General features: G+C 40.0%; 1 protein-coding gene across 1 annotated transcript in view; it reads right to left on the reverse strand.

Moving 5' to 3' along the window:
- HSPA12A (heat shock protein family A (Hsp70) member 12A) overlaps positions 1 to 16,317 on the reverse strand; it is a 37,425-nt gene extending 21,108 nt beyond the window's left edge. The window contains exons 1-6 of the mRNA XM_026050698.1: positions 16,314 to 16,317; positions 15,048 to 15,133; positions 13,921 to 14,045; positions 7,963 to 8,149; positions 6,963 to 7,067; positions 4,186 to 4,302 (exon numbers count right to left, since the gene is read on the reverse strand). Coding sequence (XP_025906483.1) covers positions 4,186 to 4,302; positions 6,963 to 7,067; positions 7,963 to 8,149; positions 13,921 to 14,045; positions 15,048 to 15,133; positions 16,314 to 16,317 — 624 coding nt within the window. The remainder of the gene's footprint in view (positions 1 to 4,185; positions 4,303 to 6,962; positions 7,068 to 7,962; positions 8,150 to 13,920; positions 14,046 to 15,047; positions 15,134 to 16,313) is intronic.
- Positions 16,318 to 16,846: the final 529 nt, after the last annotated feature.

Consider the following 16,846-nt stretch of genomic DNA (forward strand, 5'->3'; position numbering starts at 1 on the left):
AAGAGTTCCCTGTGCTTACAGTCACACCCACATCTCTTTTCTGATAAGACAGAATTAATTCAGAATAATCTAGGACAATCTTTTCTGTTTAAATGCTAATTTCTAGTGTGCTTCACTTCACATTTCTATTGGCAAGGGATTGCACGTGCCATCACACTGCTCATTTATTAAATTTACTTACTTTTCTCTACAGAGTAGGCAAGCACTGAGCAATATCATGTAATGTAAGCCAAAAACACAATGTATTAAATAATGATTATAATGCTCATTCCATGATGAAATTGCGGTGAAAATACTAAAAACCTTTCTATGTAGGGGCAGATAAAAAAAGCCCTCCATTTTAGGTTCTTGTGCGTAATCCCATAGTCTAGACTGCCTCTCTATTTATAGGAGCAAATTGCTATTTTTGGTATTTGCAATTGGAATAAAAATCTACATCAGAGCCCTAGATTTGCATTTCAGAATCCACAGTACCTATTAAAAACCAAGGGGGAAAAAAAAAAAAAAAAAAAACCCTTATACTGTCTCTAAGTAACTGAGCAGTTGACTTTTGTTGATGCAGTTGATGTTTATAGGACAACAGGATTTGGGGGGTAAGTTTATGAAAGCCAGCTAGCTCTGCCCTGAGTGCATTTGGCATGACATATTTCACTTCTTTATTTTATAGAAACTGCAGTCCAGACATATTCCTGTAACACTCTAAATTATTTCTTAAACTTTTTCTTCTAACATGTTCAAAGAAATCTAGCTTGTGTTTACTGTGGCCCAAGAATTTGTTTTGAAACATGGGCTGGTAGAATGTCACTCCTAGAAAGCAACACCACCAGCAATATTAAATCTTGTTTCCCTGATAAACAATCTGCAGCACCTGAATTTCATTTGGGTAAGGGTTTAAAAGTGCAACTCACAGTGAAACGCTAAGACAGCAAAGCACTATAAGTCTGAGCCAGCCATTCATCCTCACCCAAATTTACCTAATTTCTATACACTAAGCATAAATGGTCTGGAATGCCCTTAAGAGTTTCATCTTCCCCGTAACTTATACCTCCATTTTTTGCCATCACTGCTACAGGGTGGCCAAAACATTGAATTTTCATGTGGGAGAACAATGCCAGCAGACACACAGCTGGGATGCTGGTAGTGGGTCCACATTCACAGGCTGCTGTGACGATGCTGGGAGAGCCAGGCCCTGTTCRTGAACGAGGTGGCCTGCTTCACTCCTAAGCCATCCCGCCCTGTTGGGCTCTCCATTCAGGCCCAGTGCTGTGAGGAGAGGAGCAGGGCTGGGCCCTAGCTCCAGGGGCAGGTTGGAGTGCTGCACAGCAGACCACGCTGCCAAGGTCTCCACAATGAGAAAACATTTGAATTTGTTGCTCAAAATGCAAGTTCTTGGTAAAAAGAGAGCTGCTTCTAAGACTGCTAAGCACGGAGCTGCTGATAGCGCTACCCCAAAGCAAAAATTTGAAATAGAACAAGCAGGATACCAGACCTCAGCAGGTGACATACAGCTTTATAATTGTGTCTGGGCACACAGGGTTTAAGGAGAAGCAACATAAAGTCGTCTTGGGATTGTTATTTGGGAGGAAAACAATTTTGACTCAGCATAGTGAGACTGTAAAGCCATGCAGCTCTCTAATGCCTACTATATTTAGTCCTTCAGCAGGTTCCTGAGAGCAAGGCAATCCAGAATAAACAAATACCTGCTTCAAAGAGGTAGAAATTCAAGTATAACAAAAGAGTAAAAGGGTAGAAAAAGATCAATAGGGACAAGGCAGACAAGGTAACAGCAAGAAGCCATAGGAGCAGTTTTCACCTACCACTAAGCCAATTAGAGTCATGTTTTTGTAGGCATGAGAAAAGGCTTCTTAGAGAGGGCTTTAGAGGAGGAAAAAGAGTTAGCAGTGCCGAGATTCAGGTGCAGGACCTGCATCTTACGTAAGTGGTGACAGAGACGAAGGGGTCAGGAGGTGGTTTATCCTTCTCAAAAGCAAGGCTACCCAAACCTTTAATGACAGCAGCCTGGCAGGATAAGCACCAGGGCAAATCACGACTGCCAAGGCCCAAGAAAGGACATGGCAGTAACTGACACACAAAAACCTCAAGGGCAGCTTTGATGAAAGCTCGGCAGCACACACGGACAGGAGTTGTTGTTATGCAGGCAGAATTAGCAGGATTTTCATGGCCTGGATGTGGACACAGAAGAAACACGAGCTGAAAGGAACCCCCAGATCACACATTCACACACCAAGCAGCTCAGCAACGAGAAGGGGAGGCCATCGTCATGCTCAGGCAGAGTAAGAGCTCCAGGTTAGGAGTGTTTTGGCAACAACAATACATGGATGAGGGAATGTCAGGCACGTACTGAGATTTCAGGTTGAACAGAAGGAGACACATCTTAAGTACCAAGACAGATCTTCAAAACTTTTTACTTGGTTTTGGTAGCTTCATGCAGTTTAGCTTGCTCAGGCAACTAGTCCCAACATTGTGTGTGTGTGTTTTTTTTTTTTTTTTAAATTTATGTTGGCTGGACTTTATGTTGTGAAACAGAGCCTGAAGTTATCAGTATTTTTATTCTCTTAGAGCTTGGTCCCTTGCCACATGTTACTAGAGCATATTTACACTGCTCATCGACAGTTCCCACCAGTGGTTGCACCTCAGTGCACTTCCAGAAACCAAGTGTCCACCACTGCCCTCTTGTCCTTTCCTCTTACAACAATAGGCTTTCATTAGCAAGATGTCTGCACATCACAAGAGCTACAGGGCTGGACATTTTCATTTCTCTCTATGTACAGGTTTGAAGGACATGTTGGGCCTGGATGGCAGTAGGAATGGGAAAGACTGAATGACGATGCAGAAGTCTCCGTTTCTCCTTCTTCATCCCGATTTACTTGAAACATCAAATGCGTGTGTTAAGTAAATATTCACTTATTTCCCTCAAGTCTTTTGTTTTCCTGCAACTGATCACACACCCTGAGCTAAAAGCCCTGTCAGTCCTTGCTGGTTTTAAGCTTGCCAATAAAAGGACAYGATCACAGACAAAACCACAGACACAGACACTATTCAACAACATTCCATAGTGCCACGAATGAAGAGTGCCAAGAATCTGCCTTTCCCTGCCCTGCTCCTTGCACAGCTTCCACTTCACAAGCACACATGCACACGGACAGCAGGCAGGCAACAATATCAAAAGATAATGAACGGGTCTCTTGTGTTTCAGATTTACCTACGACCGTGTCGTTCCATCAGAACTTTAAGAGTGTTTTGCTTCTGGCACTATCATTAGCAATCCCACAATAAAGACTGTTAAAGAAAAATGTTGCTCAACATTAGAGATGGGTAGAAACAGCGTTAAAAAAATCTGGATGCTTCCCGAGAGCACTCTGCAAGTTACTCAGAAGCTACCAGACATGGTACAAACTGTGCGTTGGGCATCTGCTGCCAATGGGTTAAGTAAACCTAGGGGACCAAAAATAAATAAAACAAAACATAAAATGAATATCCCGAGGAAAAGCAGAATGTATACATCTAATACATCAAAGACAAACTGCATCTGAAATGAAGGACAGGTACAAGGATTTATGCATATTTTATGGATTTAGAGGGTGGGAGAGGGTTAAATGCACAAAAAGCTTTTACTGCTCAAAATAACATTTGAATTTAATTTTATACCCAGACTATCCACTTCACAGTCTTTCCATTCCTACCATGAGAAAATGGGAAGAAGAAAAAAAATATCCCACTGAAAGGACTTTGTACTTTTCCCCCTCTTCCTTAGTTTTGTACTTTAAAAGGCGGCATGACCTAAGGAAAATAACAAAACAAAACAAAACCCTGCGCAGTGTTTAAATCAAATTTCCCTTCAGTCTCAGAACTACATCTGTTCCCTATGCACCAAATTCAGCAGGAATACAGTGTATAAGATGACTAATGCATTACAGCTTGCAGTGAGGGACACCAGTATATAAATCTAAACAGGAAGAGAAGGGCATTTAAGAGCTGAACACACATGACTTGAAGCTACTGCCCTGTAGAGTTGCCTTCTTTTTCCAGTGTTTCTAGTCAGACTCTTTTCTAGTCCAGTTTTGTACAGAGTATATTAGCACCAATTGTCCCAAATATAATCTATCATTTAGGTTACCAACACAGCTTTAGAGCAGCCCTCCTGCTTTCATCCTGCAATCTCACCTTGTAGGCAGCTTGTCTCATAAACTGCTTTGCAGGCTGTTTCCAAATAGCAGGCACCGTAATGACCCATCTTACTTCTGAGTTTTCAAAGTCTGCGCCGGCTTGGTCACTGAGCTCCTGAACCAAAGGAAAGCAGAGGTGAACGTATCAAGTAACAATGATTTTTTCCTTTTTTTTTTTTTTTTTTTTTTTTTTCTGTCTCTCCTGTCAGCAAATCAGATTAAGTTATGGCTAATTAATGTGTCAAAAAAAAAAAAAAATCTCTACTGTGTCAAAACCTGCAATTAGGGTGGACACTGCTCCAGGAAGCCCATAGAAAAATTTTCTGCTTCCTAACCTGAAGTAGGAAAGTTAGTTTCTCCTAAGGCACCTAAGGCACTTGGACATTACACAGTGTTTATGTATGTACTCAGTAACAGTGTGTTATTTGCGGCWAAGCTGAAGAATTCACACATGCATCTTGATTAATATCAACATTAATATATAGAAAAACATTTGAGGTATCATTCAGGAACACTGTATTTACAATCTCAATTTTTCAATGACTTCTTTATATGTCACCTTTAAATCAAATTTTTACAGCTCAGTGAAGAAGGGGAAGTTACAGTTAAAACCTTAAAAAATTGACTGATTGCTCCTTGAAATATTTGCTTTAAACAAGCAAACATTCAAAAGTAGTTTAGTTCCTTTATTTTTCTTTTTTCCTCCCTTAAAAAAAAAAAAAAAAAAAAAAAGGAAAGTCTGTGTTGCATCTGCAAATTAGGCAATATACTGACATACTTTGGGAAGGGTTCCAAGTAAAATGTCATTACCATATGTCCTATCGAAATCTCCATCCAAACAGGGAAGGGTTCAGAGAGGTGAACAACAGGCCTTTAGATGGTAACAAGATGTTTCTGCGAGTGCCGTGCCAGGGTGTTGTGTTTGCTTAGCTAGGCCACAATTCACAAGTCCACAGCAAAAAAGTGGTACCTTATAGCACAGGGCATTTGGTATGGGCAGGTGATYATAATTCAGGCTAACAAACCATTTACATTGCCTGTCTAATTAGCTTTAGCACACACTTACAAATCACAGAGATCTCTTTATTAACCTCAAGAAAGGACAGACTCCTGAAGAGAAACATGGCAAATATATGGAATTTTAAGAATTTACCCAAACCATGCAAAGGATCAGGTCTGTCACTTAAAACTCCAATCAAATATAGTCTTTGACCAGGCAAGGATGTCAAATTGTAGCAATAGGATTTGGATCTCTTGTAGCCATTAAAAACAGATCGAGATCTCACAGAGATTAAATTAACCCCATTCAGAAAGAAGGTTGACTTTGTAATAAGGTTATTTTAAACAGCACTTGCTTGGGTGAAGATTTAACAACTAATTTGGCCAAGCAACTGCTACTGTTTACGTTGACATTGTGGTGGTGCATCTGAAGCCAATCTGCACTTAATTCGTGTTTGGCTGCTTGCATGGGATTTTACCTCTCAGAAATTGTCTACCGGGAAACTACATTTTATAAGAGAATAGCAAATAGATTCCTGGGACCTAACAAGGTAACTACAAGGAGGAAGTTTGGTAATATTTCCAATGTGAAACAGGAAAATAAAGTTATTTTTTCTTAGATTGTAAGAAGCCTAGAAAATCCATTTTCTTTCCAGGAAAGAATTTGTAACAGGTTGTTTGCCTTTCTCCTACCAATAGCAGCCACAGTAGAAAAAAAAATGCACAGAAAAACGGGCAAAATCTGGCACCGAGGGCAGTGCAAATGGGCCCTGTTTCAAAGGGAATTAAACCCATAACCTATGTCTTATTTCAAGGTTCTCCCTAACGCTCACTGCATTGTTTTATATAAACGTATATTGAGGATCAGGGCAAAAAAATAACATTTCTCAGCATAACCATCTGCACGTGACCAAAGTCCCATTACAAGAGCCTGACTGGGGCTGCGGGCAACATGCCCCGCAGTTTAACCACGCAGAGCAGGCAAGGGAGGGCAGGACAGGAATCCACGTTGCTCTGGGCCGTGGGRGCCACGTCCCTAGGGACCAGAAGCCCCCCACAGACCAAACCACTGAGCTGCTTGGGCCAGGCGCCTGGGCGCGCAGGGCTGGCCGGCGCCGGGCACGGCAGCAGCCTGTGGCTGGACACGCTAATGGCGAAGCTCAACTCGCTTTCCATTACAGAATGAATCCAGCTCCTCTGACTTCCCTCTGWGCAGCCACAGCAAAGACAGTGTTAGATTGGGATGGCAGACTAATCAGCAGGTGCTATTCTAGGGGGTTTCACAGGAAAAAGGCTTTAACATGAGCAGGAACCTTGGGCGAGCCCAGAACAACGAACTGGGTTGGCCGCAGAAGAGAATCATTATGGGGGAGAAGTGACTCCCACATTTAGTTCCTGGGAAGTTACATGTGCAGAGAGGGAAATGCTGAGCTTCAGGCCTCGCAATTGTAGATTTTATTTTCAACATTTTTCATGGCGGGGGGGAGAAGGGTAGCAGAAAAAATTTTATGCCGATAAGAAAATACTGAGACTGCTGTATCACATTCGCTGATACATTTGCTGTTCTTGAATGGAGCTTCCCCTGTGCGATGGGAAATCACTTCAGGCTATTATGAATTCTGGAGAGCCTGCAGCCTTCCTAGTGTTTCTACAGCTGCCTTGCTTTGTTTACATCAAATGCTCCCGAGGTCAAAGCTGGGCAAGGTTAGGAGTGTTAGGCGCACGTTTTTATCAGTTATAAATATACAGACTTTAGATAAGGAAGCGCTACTCTACCTTTAATGCCTGTTCCTTAAAGAATTGCAGGGCGTAAGCAAATATCTCAAGTGCTTTGACTTTTTTGCCATTTGCAGCTGTCAGGTCTGTCTCCATGGTAAGGTTCTACATGAAAGAAAAATAACTGGAAGTTACTCAAAGGAAGAAGTAAACACAAAATTAATTCCCACTGCGAGAGGAAAGGGAATTCTTCTTTATCCACCTGGTTAGGAAAATGTGACAAAATTGTTCTGAAAAGGATCTAATTCATCACTTGAATTTCCTGGAGCATAATATTTGATGCTTATTATAGATCTCTTCTTTTTGTACACCTATCGTGCTTACAGATAATCTCTCCATCTGTAAGCAGACTGAGCACTACGGATAAAATATTAAATAGAATAAATTGCATCTGTAATTAATTGTAACAAAGCTGCATATGCAAGGTAGTTGATCCAAGTTAAGAGCTAAAAGCATGGATTTTTGGCTTCCTACCAACACATGAAACCAGAAAGCATCCCAGTACGTAAAGTACTGGCCAAGGCCCAAAGCTCTAGAACAGTTTTAAAGACAAAAATATAATCAGTAGGAATAACTTCAAATTATTACAAATAATCTGGGTAAATTTGCTTCTGTGCACAGGAGTTCAATGTGCCTTTTATATTCCCTTTGCTTTCTGAAGAGATTTTATAAAACAGACAGACTGCTTGCAGCCTCCCCACACAGCTATGAATTCCACCCAAGAAAATTAGGACAGGAAGATCTAAGGGAAGCAGATATGAACTGATATGATCTCGAAAGCAGGCAGTCAAAAATACACTTGCCAAAGGCAGAGAGAAGCAAAATAAATGAAAAAAAAAAAATGCTAAATGAAGCATTTAATTTAATATAATTACGTTCTCAACCTATAAACAAAGCTGCCTCCTGTCTCATGTGCAATCTTTAGACAATATCTAGCACCTTCCACAGAGCATTTGTGCAGTAAATGTGCATTTAGCAAAGGCACTGAGCTACTACTTACCCCAGTGGTATGGAGCTTCATCTTAAACTTTTCAAAATACAGCCAGTGCCTGGACTCGTTGGGATCCAAGTCGTGGTAGAAATCTCTTGCTGCATAGCCAAAGCTGTGAAACTTCCTTTCTGGTGTGAGCAGGATTGTAGTCGGTGTCTTCTGATTGGAAACGCCTGGGTCTCCACCTTCCCATCGCCTAGCAAACAAGGGAGCCGTCTTTGGTGAGTGCTGCTCATGTCTAGAGCAGCAGGAAAATCAGTGTATTGTGAGAAAATAAAYGGGAATAGATTGCACACACTGCTTTCCTTGCCAGTGATTTGTATTTAAATCCTCWTAAGACCAAAAGCAAATGTTTTTATTCATATTCAAGAAAAGATAACTGTCATATTTTACTTCAGAGGATTCAGTATTCTTGCATCTAGCTGTATAGTTTTTAAGGATACAATCATACTATTTCTTTGACAAGACTAGAGATTCCCTGAAATAAGCCACAGAAAAGTAAACTAGGAAATGGCATTACACTTAAAATATCAATCTAAACATATATAATAAATTTTGCATGGAAAAAGTCCAATAATTAAGAACATTAATCAAGAATGAAAAGCCAAATCCTCAGAAGCAGGGGCCTATGCAATCTGAAATCAAACTTGCATGCTCACTGTAAGAAAACATTTTCCCCCATTTTTAATTGCTGACCTGTTTAAAGCAGCTGACTCCAGCGTGCAGAAGTTGATTAAATCCCTGCTGCCCTCACAGAAAGCTCAGTGATGCTAAATAAGTCAGGCTAGCAAATATTCCATGTCTGTGTATGTTCCTCAGTTGCTGGACATCTGAAACTGAAACCACTCGGTGCGCAGATTTCCAACACTCTTCCCTAAACTTGCCACTCACCTGAAGCCAAAGGAACTAGTGTTTGAAATGTCTAAAATGATACAAAATTTTTACAATCTCTTAAAAGATGATGATTCCTCAACCCACAAATATCTCAGACACTAAAACCTTTCCCTCAGTATTGAGCATAAAAATGTCAGATAAGGCTGTACTATTTTATCAAGATTGTAAGGGTGTCTTCACAACCCAAGAAGCAGAGCGATTATGGAAAAGGCTATAGAAAAAGGCCTACAAAATGACTTCATTTTTCAATTCAGACTGAACAGTGTGAAATAAAACAAAGTTGGTTCACAGAATGAATAAGGAAGAGGAGAAGAACTTGGAATATAGAAACATGTTTCACCCTTTGTATTAAAGGCAATAAGAAGTCTGTGAGAGGATAAAAATTCCAAGGTCATATAGTAAAAAGATARCTAAAAATACTTCTGTTTTCTCTCACTTCTCCATCACAAAAAAAGGGAGAATAGAACAAGGAACTCACATTGCTATTTCCCTGCCACATACAAGTACTTTCAACACCAGAAACAAGGATTTATCACATATATATATTTATATATTTAAGTGTCAGTGGAAAATCTGAGCAAATGATCAGCCATAATCATAACGCAGCTCAAAAAGAGGCCAAATTTAGATCACAAGGGCAATTACATTCATTATTAAAGTGAAYGTTGTGTGTTTCGCTACCCCATAAAAAGCACCCCTTCAGAACATGCTGCTGCCCAGAGCCCTTCCTTGAAACGCAAGCAGACTGAGCTGCTTTGTGGCCCTTGATTATGTAGCATAGGAAAGTTATTCAGATTTTTATTTCTTTTTCCGTTTTACTCTCAGAGGCAGCTGAACTAGCTCCAAGTGGACTAACCTCCAGGCTGGGGCAAAAACCGGACATGGAACATTTCAGTCTAAGGGGTTAATACTTGCCAAAATAATAAGCTAGAAACAGGATCTTATAAAGTGCTGGAAAACATTAAGACCATTCAACTAGATCCAAAAAAGGGAAGTATTTTTTCTTAACCTGGATATATTTCATAGCAATTGTAAACTGTTCCCTGGACAATTTATCATCTGTTTTTTTAGCATCTTTTTCCCAGAAAAAAAAAATAAAGATGGTTCCAGGATATGTCTTCCCTTTTCCTTTAGCAGTACAATGATGGCAGGGACTCCCCATGTGCAGGATTTTAATCTAATACAGAGGACACTTSCACTTTGAAAGCAGCAACAGCACGATGAGAAATGGGCATTTTTTCCCCTTTATCCATTGGAAATTTTGCTGAATCCACTGGCCCTGCTGCTCAGCCCCAGGGCTAATAGCTGGGCAAAGACTGGTTTCAAATTCATTCCTTCTAACCTGCTCCTAGAAGAACAGTTGCTCTGAGTAGGTGCTGGAGCCAACACATGCAGCCAGTGCTAAGCAGAGCAGATCTCACAGCCCCTAAACAGAAAGCGCTGCCTCTTCCACCAGAATGTCAAATCCCACATCCCAGCTGCAAACACAGAGGCAGAAGGGCAGCGTTTTGCCTTGGGATCATTAGTGATTCCCTCTGAGTCACTGCTGGGGAATCCCATTAATAGAACTTGTGCTTGGACGCTGGCTGGTAACAGTGGCTCTTTGTTTTCCTTTGAGGATGGACACATTTGCTCTTGCTGGAAGAAGTACACTCGAGGTACCAAGGTCCAAGGGAGGACAACGTGATGCTCAGAACTACGGCTGAAAATTTCAAAACTGTCTAAAGATTTAGATGCCCAACTTCTGAGGAGTCTTGAAATGGAAAGTAGAAATAAATAAATACATACATACAATCCTTTACATAGAATCCCACGCGGCTTCTTTTCTAGAGAGCTCCAGTCAACAGCACAGGTATCCTAATTCCTGATTTCCGAGCTTCACCCCCTTAATAGAGGCTTCTTTTAGTAGTGTAAGGCCGGTCAGGATTTCAACATCTTTGATCACATCACTTTTTTTCTAATGGTTCTGGTACAGGTAAAATGGTGGTAACAACGCTCTTCAAAACAAGATGCAATGTATGTTAAGAGCATGATCCAGTGAGAGCCAGCAAGTGCATGAAGGATATTTCTTGAAGGCTGGGTCACAGCTAACAGTCTGCTCAAGGAGAGCTCAGGAAGAATTTATGCCTAAATTTAAATATTGAAGACCACCAGTTCCTAGGCTGATTAGAGTAGCTTATCAGAGTGGTACTGAACATTTTACAGCAACAGAAGATTTGACCATATAGTAAAATCGAAAAAAACAATGAGCTAAAGCAAAAGCACTGTGGAAAGTATCGCAAGGGTGCACTAAAATCAGAGAAATGTCCTTCCTTAGAYGTGAATCTGGCTAAAAGACAGAGCAAACAGTCATCCTGGGAGAGCAATGAGAATTCGATCCAGACCAGCAGCACAARAGTCACAGAAAATAAAGCAGTGGGGTCATCAAAATGTACTTGAATATCTCGGAGGGTGGATGTGAGAGATGCGAGCGTAGGTCTGCCATGAACCACATCCAATAGGGAAGTGAAGGAAAAGAAAGAAAAAAATAAATGAAATAAAACTAGAAGTCGGAAACTGAAGCTAGAGGGCATTCTCCTTTATTCCAAAGACACGAATTTGCTTCATAATCACACATATTTTTCAAGGTCTTCTGTATCCATCTGTGAAATACTTAAATTCAGTTCACTGCTGTTTCATGGGCAGCCAAAGCATTCACAGCTTAGACATAAGTGCATGTAAATCCATAGGAGTTTCTCAAAACTATGTAAAACATCRTGTATTTCCTTCAGTGGAAGTTATTAACTGGTTCTATAGCATGGGGCTGTGTTTCATTATGGCTCTGGTACTGCTTACTGAAGTGCTGATTGAAGCCATGGCCAGATTGCTCATAAAAAATTTATTCACAGACTCAAGATATGCAGAGAATAACACTCACTGCAATGTATACTTTACTCTGCAACAAGAACCTGCCATACGGTAACACAACTATCTCTACAGAAGCAGTAGGGAACTAAGAGGATTTTACAGGCATGAAGTATTACCTAAAATTGATAAAACAGTAACTAAGGCTATGCAATCAAAGTAAAGATATTCATCAGTCATGTAGAAACATATGCTCAATTCCAAACACATGCTTCAGTCTGCAGAAATCAGTGAGGCTCCTCGTCCATTTAAAGCTAGACAGACGCCCCAAACACTTCCCTGGTCAATGCCTAAGGACTCATGTCTTCTTCTCATCTCCATTAGCCCTGGCACCAAACAAACAAACACACAGTCTAAACCATGATTCTGTTTGTCTAATAACTACACAGCTAGAATTTGCTGAGACTCCACACTGTAACTTGGCTCTAAAGCCCTGTACATTCAGTCTTTCACCAAAGCAGGACCTTCTAACTGAAACCATCTTACCCTTCTTTGAGATATTTTTACAGAAAAGTAGCTTTGTTAAAAGGCAGTCAGAAATCCAAATGTCTGGAAAGGATCAACACTAGGGAGGGAGGGAAAGTGCAAAAAAAAATGTTAAGAAGCAAAAAGGACCACATATCATTGGTATGTTTTATTTTAATGTAAACATTTTAAGTATGGGTGGGAAGTGACATTTACTCTGCTGAAATATTTGCAAATTACCCTGTGTGCAGCCCTAATTAGGGTACAAAATGCAACCTTTTTAAGGCCTTGTGAACTACTGCATGGCTTATTCTTGATACATTTACAATTCTTGACCTTGAATTTTATGGTTTTATATAAATATATTATTTCATAATTCAGTTTCAGCTCTATCTTCCCCCAAATCCTGCCATTAACAAGACAATGAGCACTCTGGACACACTCCCTGCCAGCAACATATTTCACAGCCAGAAACACAGTCAATATTTTTGTAAACATTATTGTTATTGAAATATTTTCCCTGAATTACTTCGCAATGTTATACAAACTGTCCACTTTTGTTTAGAAAAAAAATAGAGCATACCACAGCAGACTACATCAGATTAGCTTTTTGGCTGTGAAATTCTCAGCATTACACGCAATAAAGAGTAAAATACTTCTTGATCTAACAGCAACTGTGTTCAAAGGAACTTCAACAGCTAGGTTGTTCACATATCCTTTGTTTATACCTGAAATTTTCTCTATCTTAGTCTTTTTTACATAATAAAGAAAATGAAAAAAGAAAATTAAAACAGTTTGTTGTGCTTTCCTTTCAGGTAACTACCATAACAGCTTTGGCATTTGTGATTGCATTGATTCATATGCATAAGATCTGTAGAGGGAAAATTCAGATTGTGATGATTTAATCAAGAAATAAAACAAAATAACAGCATCCAAATTCTGTCCCTTGCACACAATAAGGAACAGATTTCACGTAAAGCTTTGATTTTTATATTCATGCTTTTTGATTGCTTATTTTGCAGATCATTAGCGGGGATTTCAGTCAAATGTAACGCTAAAAAAGCTTAAACCAGTCAAATGAAGCACCCATTTTTGGATACAAATGACTACAAAGTGCCACACACGGAAGGTGGCTCCAGGATATGGGCTGTTGGAGGCAGCCAGCCCACCCTGCCTTGGCCTCCTGGGGAACACTGCGCTGCATTGACTCAGGCACCTGTGAACAGGCACAACCAGGCCCTTGTGAACGTGGGCGCCTCAGCCTGCCAAGTCTTACACGAACTCGCAATTCACACATTTCCCTAAATGCTGAATATTCTGCCCCATCCTGGTGCACGTTATGACTGTTTTTAAAAATGTGTGTTTTTTCTTATAATCACGTGGGTAAGAACATACCGATTTAGCATTAAATTAAATTATTGCTGCACTCTGAATGATTCTAAATACTCACCGATCCCTCATTTTATTCATGACATTATAAACTCAGCAAAATAACACAGAAGTGACAAGCTTATGCTGACTATTAAAACAACTTAAAATACAACAAGCTGCAATAGAGAACCGTAATCATGACAAAGAGAAGGTGTGCTCTGTGATAACATCAGATAAAAACAGATTTCTAGCTCTTGAAGAAAATACCAGCAGCAATTGCAGACAATAGGTGTTGTCACCATCCAAACCTGACTGCTGCAATGCAGCCCTTACCTCATCACATGGATACATTCCGGCTCCTTGGTGAAGCTGTAGGCGTAGCCACTGGATGTGGTGCCAAAATCAATAGCCACCACCACGAGAAATATCTGTTCCACTGCAACATCTGCATCAGAGTCCTTCTGACAAATGGCAGAAGCAGAACAGACACTGAGTCACTGATTAGAAACATAATTGTAACCTGTCTTCAGTGTTGCAGTTCTTGTCTTTTCCATGAAAATAAGAATATCACTGAAAGTGCATTTGTAACCAAAATTCATTCCTGTAAGCTCTATATTCTAATGCAAGTAAAATTTTAATATATAACTCGATCAATAGGTATTTGTTTGTGCCTTTTATGCCTATTCAGTTGCATCAGTTTCTTGCATACTCATTTCCGGGAATAGCTATCATCCTGTATCATTAAAACTTATGACTAACACAGCACTTTGTTTTTGTAATTGAACAACATGTTTATATCAATTAATGCTTTATTTKGGGATTTATTTTGTTGCCATAGGAGTTACATGACCTTGGACATGAGAAACTACTCACAGTTGAACAATAGTTGAGATGCAGTGGAGACAAAACAACCCAACACAGGGCAATAACTCTCACAGCACATATGTCAGCATTTGGTGATGAGAATGTATATAAAATTTCTGAATGCATATAACATTTACTTAAGGAACACTTTATGCATTCTTTTCTCTATGTCACAGTATGGAAGATTGTTCAGCTGTTTATAACAAACTTGAACTCTTCTCCCTGGCTCTCCTTTGATCTAGAATCCTGCAATCCCTGAAAAATCCAATCCAGGGCAGCAYGGGAATGATAATTAGGAGAGGTGGAGGGGTTATGGGCCCCTCACGATGCCCAAATCACAGCACTGTGGTACAGAGCACACCCTGAACTAGTACGGAATAGTGGCACTCCGCTGTATGCTGCTGCTGCCAGGGCCCTGCTCGAGTGAAAAGCAGCTCTGTCTCCAACTCGAGTGGCACCAATATTCCACTTCAAGCTATGGATAGCATAAAAGGGATCAGGATGCAAAGAAATGACAATCTAATAAACTACCTCCCATGGAACAGACAAGAAAAAGCAATGTCAACACACCGTGTCTGATAAAATGCACTTCTTACCACAATATGCGATGGAGACAGTGGCGTTATTCCAGGGTCTCCCAAACTTTTGGCTGGGGATGAGTAGGCAGATGTGGAAACTGCATCTAAAAGGAAACAACAGTTCTTCATTGTCAGTATGGAGAAGAAATAGGATGGGACAGTTGCTCTGCCTACTACTACTAGTACATCTGCTAAAAAAGAAAAGCAAATTCTGCAGCCTCCTTGTAAATTGTGTGGGTTTGGGGTTTCTTTTGCCCTTAGAACATGCAGTTCAAATGCCATTTTGTTTTTAAAACATTTGAGCTTGATGGCTACTTTCATTCCTTTGCATTCTCCATTACCACATAATTTTTGATGTCTTCCTAAATATATTCAGCAACCATAGCCGAAATAAGTGGCTTGAACACTGTGCACTTACATTAATATCCTATGATTTAAATGTGTGAATGCAGAAACCTAACAGAAGCTGTGGGATCAAAAAAGAGCTCGTTAAAAGGAAAGGAACAGTTGATATCAACTTGACATCTCAGTAAGGATAAGTTGCAATTACTCTGTCAGAAACATTTATTCTTAAACTTTCCCAATACTCTGCTTCTTCTCTTTATTATCGTGCACTGAAACATTGCAGCTGTTAATATTACTGCAGGACAGAACCCAGCTGAGAGAGAACAAAATATCATCAACAAATTATCAAAAAAATGCTTGTATTCCACATATAATACTGAAACTTCATTTAGAGGAACTCCTAAGGGACAAATAATGAAACACATTATTTGTATTTTTTCCTTCTTACATTTACTCTATGAAAAGGGGTAGATGATAGAAGAAGGAAACAATTCATTAAAATAATTAAGAACTAACAAGGCAGAGCACTGCTCTAAGAAGATATAGGAGYTTCGGTGCAAGAAGAGACCTTAGAGCTACTTGCCAAAGAATCTGTTGTCCTTGGCAATCAAGGATGTGTTGCTTGCAAGAGGGACACGCAAAACTTTGCAACGGACCTCTAGACTAAACACACTCAACTGCCCATCTTCCCTCCCATCTTCATAGTGCTCATGTTGTAACACTGATTTCTATGCTAATTACACCMTACAAGTTGATTCTAATCTTAAGCAGCGTTTATAAAAGCCAAATACTCATATTTCCTACACAAGTTCTCCAACAATACGTAATGTTAATCCTCTTGCAGTCAAGTACAAAAAGCTTGAGCGAATGTGACAAGCAGAGAATCTGCCCAGTTCACTAAGATTTATTTCAATTAGATGCTGTTATCAACTGCCTTACCCATTTGTCCAAATTCTTCCTCTTTTCAAAACAGCTTTATTTTGCAATATCAACAGCTTCACTTCGAAATGAAGAAAAACAGCTCGTCCCAAAGAAAACAAAAGAAAGGGGAAAAAAGAGAAAAAAGGAACAGAATCGGTAGCAAAACGTGTTCCTCCTCTACTGCTGCCTCTCTGAATGGGTCAGAACATTTCAACACTGCTGCAGTATTTCTTGAAAGCAGGAAATTTCCTCCAGCAATCCCCGGGAAGTTGACCTGCGAGGACAGAGCCCTGGAGACAAACCATACTCTGTATTTTTATGTTTCTCTTTGTTCCTAATTCTTTTGGTTACCTGTTTCCACCACACACGCATTTCAGGAATCTATTTTCCAGGCTGTCCTCAGCTACAAGCTTTCGCTAGGTGTATTTTGAAAAGTTATTTATAGCTCTATATAAAACAAAGAAGACCCTGCGTGCCAGAACACACATTTTCCTTTGTCTCCAAGGGAAGGATGATTAAATAACTCTTCTGATATTCACCGAATGGAAGTG

This window comes from Nothoprocta perdicaria, unplaced genomic scaffold (genome assembly GCF_003342845.1).
Source record: "Nothoprocta perdicaria isolate Ctin4 unplaced genomic scaffold, notPer1 scaffold_7, whole genome shotgun sequence".
NCBI classification, from domain to species: domain Eukaryota; kingdom Metazoa; phylum Chordata; class Aves; order Tinamiformes; family Tinamidae; genus Nothoprocta; species Nothoprocta perdicaria.